The sequence below is a fragment of the Astatotilapia calliptera genome, chromosome 3 (assembly GCF_964374335.1).
Source record: "Astatotilapia calliptera chromosome 3, fAstCal68.1, whole genome shotgun sequence".
In the NCBI taxonomy this organism is placed as follows: domain Eukaryota; kingdom Metazoa; phylum Chordata; class Actinopteri; order Cichliformes; family Cichlidae; genus Astatotilapia; species Astatotilapia calliptera.
Window position 1 is genome coordinate 11,413,755 of NC_137424.1, and position 13,640 is coordinate 11,427,394.

The 13,640-nt window shown below is 41.7% G+C and overlaps 2 protein-coding genes across 2 annotated transcripts in view; both read left to right on the plus strand.

The window, feature by feature from the left end:
• Positions 1–13,640, plus strand: part of LOC113011589 (NACHT, LRR and PYD domains-containing protein 12-like) — a 534,299-nt gene that overhangs the window by 386,539 nt on the left and 134,120 nt on the right. The window lies entirely within an intron of this gene.
• On the plus strand, positions 2,437–11,271 carry LOC145425155 (uncharacterized). Its single transcript, XM_080298117.1, has 5 exons — positions 2,437–2,584; positions 4,982–5,087; positions 8,058–8,189; positions 8,592–9,812; positions 10,138–11,271. Exons 2-5 carry the CDS (start codon positions 5,070–5,072, stop codon positions 10,828–10,830), a joined length of 2,064 nt encoding a protein of 687 aa, XP_080154243.1. The 5' UTR covers positions 2,437–2,584; positions 4,982–5,069; the 3' UTR covers positions 10,831–11,271.

Consider the following 13,640-nt stretch of genomic DNA (forward strand, 5'->3'; position numbering starts at 1 on the left):
GGTGACATCATCTCTACAGACTGTGGCTGTTACATATCCTCACCTGGTAATAATAAGACTGTCCTCAGCTGCACACAGCTCCAAGATGAACAAACTGAAGTAAATACAAATTAGAGTTACGATAGATTGAAATCTTGTAATCAGAGCTAATTCTTAGTGAAACTCTCACAACATCATATCATGATCCTGGGTTAGTGTCTTGGTCTCAGATCACAACATCAGCACAGGCTTGGCTTGGGTGAGGTATTGAGTGGTTCTTGTCCATGACAGCTGCAGGTACAGTGCCATCAGCCATGCTGCACCACATGTCTGCCCAGGAACATTAGTGTGGCTGAGTCTCATGTAAACATTGTGCTAAAGTGGTGGGAAAGTGGCTGCAAGCTGGCTGCACTGTGTCCAATACTCTCAGTATGATATCCACAAACCTCTGAGTGTCACAGAGTGGGCCTGTGCTCAGCTCACTGTGCCCCATTGAATTCTACTTGCATAGTTTTACAAGTAAAATTAAATATACAAGTTGCTCAATGATAAGTTATTGTAGTAACAACTAAGTCCATGGTCATTATTTGTTAATAGTAGCTTAAAGCTTCTGCACCAATCATGGAGCAGCAGGTTTAGAGCATGTGGATCTACAAAAGTAAGTCCCAGTAAGATCGGCTGAGCCTTACATACTAGAAGAAACATGTCATTCCCAGCAGATGAAGCGCCCTTTAAAGCAGGATCTCACTTTAAACCTAAAGAACTTGCTATGAGCATGCAGTGCATTCATGGTTATTATTCATACGATTGTGGGTAGCTAATAAAGTGCAACTATCACATTACATTTTATTATTAAATTGTTGTTAACAATCCCTTCACTTCTGCTTATCTAATTCATGGTTGCAGGATGGCTGACAGCTTCCATTAGGCAGGAGGTAATGTCCATTCTGGCCACAGTGCAACCCACAATGTGTAACTGACACTATTATATTGCATTATGTCACATTGTTACATCTTTTTAATAAATGATGACAGTCAGCTGAATTTGCTGCCCCCTTGGTGGAGGACATCAGGATCAGCAGCTGCTGCTCCATCACAAACACCACAGAAGAAGAACACTGGATCAGATTATCTGGACGTGTTTGACAGGGACAGTGTTCATGTTCATGGACATCAGGACAAAAACAGACGATGGAAACCTGCCAGATTTGAGCTAAACTGCTCATTTCCATGTGTAGTCCCTGGGAGGTCACATGACTCTGTCCAACAAAGACACACAAGCTGTGTCCCAAAACGTCGGCTGCATCCTCCGGAGGCCGCATTTGAAGGCCGATGACGTCACAGCCAGGCGACGAAGGCTGTCCCGATTCCTCGACTCCTTCAAATGCGTCCTTCATTCCCCCGAATTTGAAGGATGGGTCGGGTGTGTCCTTCGTGTCCCACCATATCCCAGAATTCATAGCGCGGCCCAGCCAAATTTCAGCTGCCAACAATGGCGGCTGCTACTAAGTTTTAAAATTTAACGAGGGAGTACTACTTACTTACAATGAATTCCTTACACTATATAATTTTCCCGTCAGTGTTGGGGAATTCTCAATGGTGCTTGGTGCCATACCCTCAGGGACTTTAATGTTATATAAAAACACTGACAGCTCAATATCTGCCTCAGTCACTCTCCCTGATCCAGCTGAGTCAGCAGTGGGAAAAATCTGCTTTTCACAGGAACTTGGTAACAGCAATAAGAGAATACGTAGTTTATTCCAAGAAGATATCATGTCTCTCCCATATATAGAATATCTTACTGGAACCGACATGTTCCAGATATCACCTGGGAGACAGTCTGGATGATCCCATAAATATCTAATTGTGAACAAGGTGAAGGAAATCTCATATAAAATTCTTCATAAATGTGACCCAGCCAGTCACTATAGGGTAACATTTAAAAGAGACATAAATACTAATTGAACTTTCTGTGGGGATCATCCAGAAACTGTGGCACATCTCTTTTGGTTCCTCTACACAGAGATTCTGGAAGAATTTAGCAGTTTTGTTATTGTCTATAGTTTAAGGGAGTTTTCTTTACGATGGGAAAATGTTTTATTCTGTTTCTTTAAGTTCCCCAGGAAGAATGATAAATGTTTTTTTATAAAAAATTTGTTAATACTTTTAGCTATTTTATATCCATGAATGTAAGTTTATTAATAAAACACCATATTTCTGCCTTTTTATAAGGATATGAATTGTACATACAATCAATTTCAGACTCAACCAACAAAAAGCCTCTCAGAACAATATTTATATGTTGATTTTTTTCGCCTACTCATATCATCATTTTTTTACTCCTGGTTCTGTATGTTCATGTTCTGTTCTTTTGTAAACTTCATCTGTTTGTATGTTGTATACTCATCGTGTTTCAATAAAGTTCGATTTAAAAAAAGGTACGTTCTAAACGAAGCTTCAGACGTCACTGATCACGTGACTCTGGCCAAACGAATCAAGCCTCGACACGGTGCTTCTGAAGCAGCGCGTTGATCTTTCTGACACACGCACCGGAGCGTCAGCTTCAAGCGGACCATCGCTACGTCTCACATCTAAAGGTGTCAAGGTAACTTTGAACTGAGTTCAGTCAATCTGGAGTTTTTCCAAGTTTTCTGTTGCTCTCTGTGAGAGAAGAGCGTTAAAGGCGGGGCTCTCCAGAGTCCAGCAAAACCGGAAACCACAGCTGGGTGTGTGTAAGTGTGCAAACCAATAGAATGCATCGTGGTGGGGGGGGCATCACGGGCAAGAAAAAAAGAAAATAATCGGTCGTACCCATGCTTCCCCGACGTCATGCCAGCGCATATTGGGAAATTCGTAGGCACCGATCGGTTTTCTATCAGCCATTTGCTGGGAGTAAGGGCGCCCTCCGTTTGCGAGGTGCGCCTGCTGCTGGCGGCACAGGGAGGAGAGGGCGGGGCGGCGGGGAGTCTCTGGCTGGCTGCAGCGGCATCTAATAACCAACTCGCAAAACAAAATAAAAACAACAAACAGATATTATGATACAGACTTATAATCTGCACCGATGTTTTTTCTAAATTCTATAAAGTGAGCGCGAGAGTCCTCGGTGCGCCTGCGCGCTGCTGAAGTCAAAGTAAACTTTATTGTCATCTCCGCTACAGACAGTCCAGCATATAGAGAGACGAGACGACGAGGCTGCAGTTACAGCGGTGCAAGTAAACAAACAATAAATATAAGAAGAGTAAGAAAATAAATCTACACTTTAGGACTCGGGGTAAAGGATCAATAACAATTTAAATTTATAATTTACAGTTTGATGATTTAAAGTCTCACACAACCCGTCAAAAGGGGCGGGGCCGGCTGCTTCCAAGTAGAGCACATTTCATTTATAATGATGTAAATCCAAGCCCATCATGGATTCACGATCTGAATCCTGGGTTGTGTGAAATCCCAGAAATCAACCTTAGACAAAGTGAATCTGTGAACTAAGGTGTAGGTCTGTTAGGTTAATTGTGCTGATCCTCGGGTTGGGGGATTTGTGTTTGTACTGGAGCGCAAAATTCAAACCAATGGAAGATGGACAACAAAAGTTCAAAGCCATCAGGTGCTCAGGTTAGAAAAAAGAGAAAAGATGCAGGTAAGCAGACGTGTGATTGGATAATGGCAGCTCATCCTGAACCAATCAGACTAAACTCCAAACAATACATTATGTTACAGATTTTAATATTAATTAGTCATTGTTACTTGTTGATTTGTCCTTTTCTCATTGTGTGACGAATTATGACGACTGTTTGGTAGCTGTTATTGTCTCTCTCTCTCTCTTCATGTGTGTTTCTCTGGTGAAACAATAGTTTTGTGTTAATGTTAGGGCTGCACGATTTTGCATAAAATGAGAATCACGATTTTTTGGCTTAGAATTGAGATCATGATTCTCTCATAACAATAAATAAACATAAAAACAACAAACGTCTCACGTTTTGTTGTTGCAGCAAAATGTTGTAGTGCTTGAAATTCCGTCTCCACCGTTGCTCGACGCTGCGTGTACAGAGCAGGTAGTGCAACAATAGAGAAATAGTTGCGGGACGGCACTGTGTAGCGTTTGTCTAGGGTGTTGATCGTTTTCCTAAATCCCTCGTTTTGCACAGTGTTGATGGAGCCATATCTTTGGTCAGGTGATAAGTGATAGCCTCCGTAATGTCTTTGTGCCTGCGGGAGTTCGACGTGTATAGGGAAGCGCTGTATAAGGTTCCGGTTATTGATGTTTGGGTGGTTGACCGGGACGGATTTTCTCCTGTCACTTTCTCGTCATCCCTGACGTGCTCTCCGTTGTTGTTTCCCTGCTAATTTTAGCATCACACGGCACAGCTTCGGTATCACGTGGTATAAGGCTCCGCCCTTGTCATTTGTTGAGCAGGAAGAGTGAGCGCTTGTTTTTATGCAGAGTACGTCCCGGATCAAAATGTGAAGTTTTACAAATCACCACTCCTGTTATTCATGATGATTTCAATAACATCACATAATAACATGTAACATCCTGTAAGCACAGTCTGCCTGTGTCTTTTCTCTGCAAATGAACATTTTCAGCCAATATAGGTAATACATCAACATGGCTGCCGTGGCTAAGTTAGGAATATTTATAATGTCATTTCCAAAACTTGCATATGATCTGCAATTTGTAGCAGATCTGCTGACTGTCACAGAGCAGCTGGAGCAGTCTCAAATGCAGGTCAGTCCACTGCTGCCACCTGTGGCCAAGTGCCATAGCTACTGCTGGATGAACTCGTGACACATCTGCATTGAGTCTTGACAATCCACATTGCTGGCGTTGCATCTTTCAATGGCAGCAATGGCAGGTATCAGTGCTCAAACCTTTTGTGTTTGTTTCCAACAAGTTGCCCACCTCGGGAAACAAAAATGTGTTCTTTTACTTGTCAGATGAACATATGAGACACTTTGACTCTTCAGTGCAGTGTGGAGCCTAACAAAGATCTGTTTTGTGTCCCAGCTGATCAGCAGGAGGAGGAGAGTCTGAAGGAGCAGCAGAGGAACATTTTCAGCTACTTGGACTCAGCTCAGCCACTACAGAGGAAACAATGAGCTCAACACAGAAGGTGACAGACAGAGCAGGACCATATGAGCAAAGATATTTATCACCATATACATCTCAACATTTGCCATAACGATGTAGCTGACGATAGAATTGACACCAGACAAAATACTTTACAGCTGCACAACTTTATTAAAAACCCATCAATGTATTTTCACTGAAACAAGCAGCTGTTGTTTATGTGCATTAAAGTTATATAAAAATGTAACAGTGCAAATGCAAATTCCTCGCTGACAGTTTAACCAAAAGGCGTTTCCAGTGGAAACTGGCCGACACATCCTGAGCATAACCATGTATAATATCCACTAAACTTCAGAAGAGGTTATACAGTCGTGGCCAAAAGGTTTGAGAATTGCATAAATATTGGAACCTGGAGAAGTTGCTGCTTAAGTTTTTATAATAGCATTTTGCCTGCACTCCAGAATGTTATGAGGAGTGATCAGATGAACTGCATCGTCCTTCTTTGCCATGAAAACGAACTTAATCCCCAAAAAGCCTTACCGCTGCATTTCATTGCTGTCATCAAAGGACCTGCTGAGACCATTTCAGTGATCGTCTTCTTAACTCAGGTGAGAATGTTGGCGAGCACGAGGCTGGAGATCATCATGGCTGTATCCCGATTCAGGTTCTGCAGCTTTAAAGTCCTCAAGGGCCGCGTACTCAAAGACCGCTAAGGCCGAAGTGCTGACTTCTGCTAAATGGGTCAAACTGGGCAGAAAGTCTACAAACACATAACATCCTTATAGAATATGATGTAACACTATAGATCAACTTAGCTCAGAATATATAAAGCATATAAACAATCACAGCAATATGATGCAACAAACACAGCAGTGCTACTGATCCAAAATACTCAAAGCTTCATAGAACTGAAACCAACATTTATTTTTAGCTCCATTCTGCTGCTGATACATACTTTAGGTTTCTGAACATTAAACTTGTTGCTGCCTTTCATAGTGTGTAACTTGAAGGCCCTGAGTACTTTCTCCCACACTGGAAACACTGGGATGATCACATTATTTGAACATTACCTAATAAGACTGATTCAGGACAGACAGTTATGTTAAACTTTCCTAGCAGTCCTTCACAAACAGGGAACAATCTGTCTATTCTCTCCATCTGTCAGCTGCTGTTGGCCCTTCCTCCTCCTCTTCCTCACACACTGCTGAGTTTGTCCTGGTGGATCATCAGGGCTGCAAAGCCTCACAGATGATGTGCAGCAGTGGGTCCCTCAGTCTGTCCTCACTCTGGACACTTGCAGTCGTCACACATGGAAATCAAATGTGTGATAAGCTGCAGGATTCAAACACAAGTGTAACTTATAAACACATGTTCATACTTTTATTCCACAATCAGAGAGAAAGAAACAGAGAGAGAGTGCAGGACAGACAGACAGGTGACAGTCTCAGGTGTATACACTGCTACACAACAGCACCAGAGAAGCAGGATTTAGTGTTTGTGTTATTACGAGTGTAAACAAGAAGAGTTCCCAGATGGTGCAGTGGACACATGTGTGACTGCTGTGATTAAAGCATCTTTCTTTCAGCTTAACGAGTGAACCGTCAGCTCGTTCAAACACACGTTAAAGTCTGTTTGGCTCGACACCACCGAACAGAGGCAGCAATATAACACAGCTAACATTAACAGTGCAGTGAATCCTGCTTGTGCCGTGATATTCAGGACTGCAAACCGAGCAGCATCACTGACTTTCAGCTTGTTGTGTTTGTGGATATATGACTGACTTTAATTATCCACAAAATCATCACATTCTCTGTCAGATTAAGGTCGACTATTGAACGGCGTATATTTTAAAGGCTTTAAAACCAAGTTAACGCTGAAAGTACAAACATCACTAATGCCACATAACTCTGCCGACAAGGCATAGCTATGGCTATGAAATGCTCTTTGTGTATCATTTCTTCATTATGAAAGATGTCATTAATGCACTAGTAATGTCTCATCTGGAGTATTGTTCAATCATTTGGTCAGCAGCTAATAAGACAGATCTTAACAGACTTCAGTTAGTCCAGAATAAGGCGTCCAGATTAGTGTGAAGATGTTCATACTATACTAATATTGATAAAATGCATAATAAACTTTCTTGGCTTCCTGTACAGGCTAAAATATTCTATGGCTTACTTGTAGTTCTAAAGAAAGCAATTCTGTTAAACACACCACATTTATTCTGCTCAGCTGCAGTATCCAGATGAAATACATCATCATATTACACAGTTTTCAACAAGCTGCAATTTAGTAAATGCTCGAGTTAAAAGTAACGTTTTGTAAAACTGTTACATTTAGAGCAACTTTTAAGTGGAATAAGTTGCCTTAAAAAATTAGAGAATTATTCAAAACTTCAATGAACACTTAAAAGCCGATTTACAGAGCTTTTAGTTGTTGTAAATATTGTAAGACATGATTTGTTTTTGAAATTTGTGTAATGTGCCTCAATGTTATTGATATTATTATTATTGATTGCTTATATTTTAACAATTGTGAAACCTCACTGTGGATGTAAGAGTGAAATTATGTGGATATCTTGAATTCACTTTATTGTGTAATATTTTATGTGAGTATTTGACGGACGACGAGCAACATCTGTTGTGGAAGCTAACGGGGTTCCTTTAGAATAAACAAACACAGGATTTATTATCACTGAATAATTATGTATAAATCTATACAAATTATATAAATATGTAATAGGAAACAACAAAATAATCTAAATTATAAAATAGCGTGTGCGTGTGTGTGTGTGTGTGTGTGTTTAGTGTTTGAACAGTCATGAATTATCTCTAACAGCAGGTTGGATGTAATGTGTTAGAACTACCAGCAGGTGGGGATAAGAGACCTTTAAGGTGTTTGGTGCCACGCTCCACCTTCAGGTTTAAAACTAGTGTTAATGGAGTTTGAAGGTTGAGTTTGTTCCACGACTGCATTTCACTCACTGCCTCTGTTTGTATCTCTGTCACTGCAGGACCAACATGGAGCCAGAAGTCAGCGCTCTCAGGAGGCCGACAAACCTCACAGAAGAAAGGGAGAGAAAAAACACACCTGTGACGAGTGTGGGAAGGGTTTTACTGTGAGGGCTTCACTAAAACAGCATCAGGTCATCCACACTGGAGACTTGTGTGGAAAGTCTTTTTCCTGGAAGGGTCACCTAAAAACACATCAACTCATCCACAGTGGAGTTAAAGCGTACAGCTGTGATCAGTGTGGCAGAGCTTTTACTCAAAGTAGCAACTTACAGAAGCATCTAGTTACCCACTCTGGAATTAAGCCATACAGCTGTGATCAGTGTGGCAGAGCTTTTACTCACAGTAGCAGCTTACAGAGTCATCTAGTTACCCACTCTGGAATTAAGCCATACAGCTGTGATCAGTGTGGCAGAGCTTTTACTCACAGTAGCAGCTTACAGAGTCATCTAGTTACCCACTCTGGAATTAAGCCATACAGCTGTGACGAGTGTGGGAAGGGTTTTACTGTGAGGGCTAAACTAAAACGGCATCAGGTCATCCACACTGGAGAGAGACCGTTCAGCTGTGATTTGTGTGGAAAGTCTTTTTCCTTGAAGGATTCCCTAAAACAACACCAACTCATCCACAGTGGAGTTAAAGCGTACAGCTGTGATCAGTGTGGCAGAGCTTTTAGTCACAGTAGCCACTTACAGAGGCATCTAGTTACCCACTCTGGAATTAAGCCATACAGCTGTGACGAGTGTGGGAAGGGTTTTACTGTGAGGGCTAAACTAAAACAGCATCAAGTCATCCACTCTGGAGAGAGACTGTTCAGCTGTGACTTGTGTGGAAAGTCTTTTTCCTTCAAGGGTTCCCTAAAAACACACCAACTCATCCACAGTGGAGTTAAAGCGTACAGCTGTGATCAGTGTGGCAGAGCTTTTACTCAAAGTAGCCACTTACAGAAGCATCTAGTTACCCACTCTGGAATTAAGCCATACAGCTGTGACGAGTGTGGGAAGGGTTTTACTGTGAGGGCTTCACTAAAACAGCATCAGGTCATCCACACTGGAGAGAGACCGTTCAGCTGTGACTTGTGTGGCAAGGGTTTTACTCTGAAAGCTTCACTAAAACAGCATCAGGTCATCCACACTGGAGAGAGACCGTTCAGCTGTGACTTGTGTGGGAAGGGTTTTACTCTGAAAGCTTCACTAAAACAGCATCAGGTCAGCCACACTGGAGAGAGACCGTTCAGCTGTGACTTGTGTGGAAAGTCTTTTTCCTTCAAGGTTTCCCTAAAACAACACCAACTCATCCACAGTGGAGTTAAAGCGTACAGCTGTGATCAGTGTGGCAGAGCTTTTACTCACAGTAGCAGCTTACAGAGGCATCTAGTTACCCACTCTGGAATTAAGCCATACAGCTGTGATCAGTGTGGCAGAGCTTTTACTCACAGTAACAGCTTACAGAGTCATCTAGTTACTCACTCTGGAATTAAGGCATACAGCTGTGACATCTGTGGAAAAACTTTCAGCCAGAGAGGGAGCCGAAATACACACCTACGCATTCACACCAGACATGATGTGTACTGCTGTGAACAGTGTGGCAAATACTTTACAACAGACGCACACTTACAACAACACATGTTTACCCACACTGAGGAGAGACCTTATCAATGTGACCTGTGTGAGAAGACTTTTAAATCTCCACGTTACCTGAGCCTACACCAAGAGATCCACACCAGAAAGAGACTCTACAAGTGCAGCTACTGTGAGGTATGTATTTATATTGTTATCTTGTCATTTTAGCCTGACTGTTTGGAACAACTCTGCTCATTAAACTGTGTTAGCATGTTAGCAATTCTACTGCATGGAAAAGCAGCTCTGAGTGATTGTTCAGATTTTCCTTTCAGTTATGATTTTAGTATTACTGTAGTATTATGGTGGTAGTATTGTAGTTATTGCAGCCCAGTAAACTGAGTGTGTTAACTGAAACAGTCAAATGTAGTTGGACGTCTGCAGAGATGCTCTTTATTTCAGGCGACGTTCAGGATACAAATGTTGAAGGACTGACTTACACTGTCTTTGTGTCTTTGTTTAGAAGCAGAGCGACACAGATGGATCCAGTTCTCAACCCTGTCATCACTGTGGTGGTGGGAAAGACTTTCATTGTGACCTCTGTGGAAAAACTTTCAGTTGGCAAAAGACCCTAAAAAGACATCAACGTAGACACACTGGAGACAAACGGAAATACTGCAAAGAATGTGGGAGAAGCTTCACCACACCAAGTGATTTAAAACAACATGAACTGATTCACAGTGGGGTTAAAAAGCACCTCTGTGATCAGTGTGGGTCATCCTTCACCACTGCAGGTCAGCTTAAATCACACAAACGAGTCCACACAGGAGAGAAACCACACAAGTGCAGACACTGTGAGAGAAGCTTCTCACAGTCAGGTCATCGTAACATTCATGAACGTGCACACATGGAAGGAAACTACAGCTGTGACCAGTGTGACAAGAGCTTCAGGAATCTCAGTTCATACTCTGCACACAAACGATCCCACGTTACTAATAAACTGTTTCACTGTTACCAATGTGCCCAAACATTCACCTCATTGTCTGCTCTGTGCAAACATCAGCGCGATCACTCAGGGCTGAAATCACTCCCATCACTGGATCACAGTGAATCTGAAGACACAGAAAGATCCTCTGGTTTCTGTGTCAGACTCAAAAAGCTTGAGATCAGGCTCCACAGAGTTCAGATAGAATCATTTAAACTTGTGTTGAACTGAACTGGTTGCTGGGCTGAACTTCTACATAATACAGATCTACATGGGATCTTCTTTTCTGTTTTTTACTGAGTCAGTTTTGTCCTTTTTTCTCTGTCCTGGTTTTGCTCGTCTGTAAATGATTGAAACTCAGTCAAATAGTTCATTGTTCTCCAGCAAAACGTTTTGGAAACTCATGTTTAACCTTTAAAACTCTGACATGTTTTAGCACACAAGGCTTAATCGGGGAGTTCACTCATGATTGGACCATGAGAACAAAGGTTTTTAGTTCTTTCAAAGAGAGTCTTGGAGATGTTTGATGTTTCTGTTTTTCTGAAACCACCTGAAAGAAAAACTATTTTTCTTGCTTTATGTAGTGTGGAAGTTTTTAATGTTTCTTCATCTGTGATGTTCTTGAATGTGTTCACGTGAAGATGGTACAAATAAACTGTCCTTTCAGCTTTAGCTCCTAATTTATTCATTATTTATGGATGTAGCACAGCAGCCGTCTCTTGATTAACACATGGAGGGCTCGGGATCTGATGGTGTCGTCTCCCTAATTTGCCCACTCAGTAAATCTCACTCATGGCCAAGAAATTGAAATAAACCTTGTTTCCCTGCTGGATAGTGATCCACTGTAACTCTGCTCCTCCTTCCTGTTTAGGATTTCTGTGGCTGAAGTAAAATTCCCTCCATCCATCACTTATCCCAGCTAACCCAAAGTGAAATAAAGTTTTGCTCGTCTTAAAAAAGCATTACAATAATGGGCATTACCAATGCAAACTGAATGATACAGAAGATGAAAGAAGATACTTTGATCAGTTAATAAAGCTCATGATCTTAATTCATTGTGGCTGCTACACAGATACTTCTGGGTCACTTTTCTCAGTTAGGAACCTTCCTCACCAAACTGACTGTTGGACCACACCCCTGGTTTTATGAGAAATTATTTCAGCCATGATTTCTCTTCCTGTATTTCAGAGTAAAGACTGAAGTGACAAATGGAAGCATGTTTAAAAAACACAATGTGAGAGAGACGTTGAGGTCCTTAGAAGTTACCCTGGGTTTTTCTGTCACCCTGCTAGATGTTACACACCTTGTTATTGGACTGATTTCTACTGCTGGGCCCTATTTCAAGAAGCCGGTTTAGAAAACCCAGAGTGAAAAACGATACTCAGGGTTGAGTAACCCCGAACTGTCCAACTCGGAATATTTGGTTTCAGAAAGGCTGATAACAATTAGTTCAATCAACGCGGAGTTGCTTTAACCCCAAGTTAAGCGCGCGCACGAGGATACATAAAGCCCTGATTAGTGGAGTAGTGGAGCACAGATTAAGCAAGTCACCATGGAGACGGAGGGAAAGAAGGCGCGGTCAATGTATTTTACAGCGCTTGAGGCTGAAATTCTGATGGCAGCATATGCCGATAACATGCGGAATTTTGCGGAAAAAAAGTAACACAGCCACAGCTGCAAAGTAAAAATGAAATATAAAAATAGAGTCCAAACAGGTAAGGTGTAATTGTATTACGAGCCATAGTGCTTGGTCTGTTTGTCCGATGTAAATCAATTGCAGTTAGAGGCTACATTAATTTTCTTTCTGTGAGCACTTATTGCAATTATCTGAGCACATTACAAGTACATATTTGCTTAATCTGTATGCTCAAATGTACCCATTATAGCCACTAGAAAAAAAGCAGAGGCCCGAAAAACAGGTGGGGGTCCTCCACCACCACCACTCACAGAGGCTGAGTAGTTGGCTTCCACATTTGTGATAATGTTGGCATCACATATGATCTTCACAGTGCAGAGAACACAAATTAGCATCCATTACTATAATGAAATAATTTGTTAGTTTGAAATGCTACAGGGAACTATGTACCTGTACATTAATGCTGTGGAAAGACTTCCTGTTCACATAGTCTCCTTCATTTACTGAAGGAGCAATGATTGGAATGTGAGTGACATCTATACAGCCAATCACGCCTGGGAACCCTGGAAATGAATGTAAAATTTAAGTAGTAGTTCAAGTATCACCACATCATGTATTAAGTTTTGTTCATCCTGATACCTGCAATTTTGTGGAATCTCTCTTTGATAAATCTTGTGGGTCTATGACCGGGGAACACCACAAACGAGTGCAGGAGACGTTTCAGTGCAACTGTAACATTCCTGACTGCCCGACAGACGGTAGCCTTGGAAACGTGCTCAGCGTCATCAATATTATACAGAAAGCTCCCGTTTGCAAAAAAATGCAATACAAATAATATGTACAGAACTGAGAGAATGTCCACAATGTGTCACATGAGCAATATTAGGCCTGAGGATGTTATTCAAATAAATTATAGATTGTGCTGAAAAACGGTAACGTTCACACAGAAAATCATCAGGAAATGGTAAAATGTCCAAACGTGCTCTAATCACTCTCTCCCGGCGGAGAGCTCTGCGGAGAATTTGGGCTTCAACATCTACTGGCTCTTCAAGGAAGGGGCACGCCATGTCTGACACTTCCTACAGTCAGGTTTCCGACAAAGAGGCGGAGAAAGTCAGGGTTAGTTGGAGTAAACCTGCTGGGGAGCAGGTTAGCTTCACGGAGTGTCATAGTAACTCAGTCAGAATTAATCTAAACTCGCTTTGTGAAACCGAAAACCCAGAGTTTTCGTTAACTCAGGGTATACTTACTCAGAGTTTGCACTAAACCGGCTTCTTGAAATAGGGCCCTGCAGTCTATCTGGGTCAGATATAAACCAAGTTTAGGTGGAGTTTATTTTCCTTGTGCTGACTTTTTACAGTCAGTTACAATAACTCGTACTGCTACTAGCTAGCATGACGGAGTT

What these genes read in the sequence shown, in the direction of transcription:
- LOC145425155 (XM_080298117.1), top strand. An exon ending in CTTCACTAAAACAGCATCAG is followed by an intron (nt 8,190 to 8,591) that starts GTCATCCACACT and finishes AAACGGCATCAG; the next exon opens with GTCATCCACACTGGAGAGAG. An exon ending in ACAAGTGCAGCTACTGTGAG is followed by an intron (nt 9,813 to 10,137) that starts GTATGTATTTAT and finishes GTCTTTGTTTAG; the next exon opens with AAGCAGAGCGACACAGATGG.